The following is a 359-nucleotide window of genomic DNA, read 5'->3' as shown; positions in this document are numbered from 1 at the left end:
ACCGGATGCGCGGAGGGAGGAACAAGTTTGGACCCATGTACAAGCGGGACCGTGCCTTAAAGCAGCAGAAGAAAGCTCTGATCCGTGCCAATGGCTTCAAGCTGGAGACCGTGCCTCAGATCATGTCCCCAATGCAGAATGACTACAGCCTGTCCTCCACCATCCACAGCATCCATGCCATGTCCAAGACCTTGCCACCCAACCCTGCCACCCTGACACCCATCGACTATGAGCGCAGCCCCTACGGGACACCGTCCCTGGGAGTGACTGTGCCCAGCCACGTGCCGCTCGCCAGCTACCACTACCCCTCCTTCCCCAACCGCACCATCAAGTCCGAGTACCCGGAGCATTACACAAAC

General features: G+C 59.1%; 1 protein-coding gene across 1 annotated transcript in view; it reads left to right on the top strand.

Annotated features, from left to right (window-relative positions):
• Window positions 1-5: 5 nt before the first annotated feature.
• Window positions 6-359, top strand: part of LOC104616538 (steroidogenic factor 1-like) — a gene marked incomplete at its 3' end in the record, with an annotated part of 639 nt that continues 285 nt past the window's right edge. The window contains exon 1 of the mRNA XM_010281582.1: window positions 6-359. This exon is cut by the window's right edge and continues 285 nt beyond it. Coding sequence (XP_010279884.1) covers window positions 6-359 — 354 coding nt within the window.

The sequence above is a fragment of the Phaethon lepturus genome, unplaced genomic scaffold, assembly GCF_000687285.1.
Source record: "Phaethon lepturus isolate BGI_N335 unplaced genomic scaffold, ASM68728v1 scaffold26122, whole genome shotgun sequence".
NCBI lineage: Eukaryota > Metazoa > Chordata > Aves > Phaethontiformes > Phaethontidae > Phaethon > Phaethon lepturus.
Note: the sequence above shows the minus strand (reverse complement) of the source record. Positions and strands in the feature narration are given on the sequence as shown.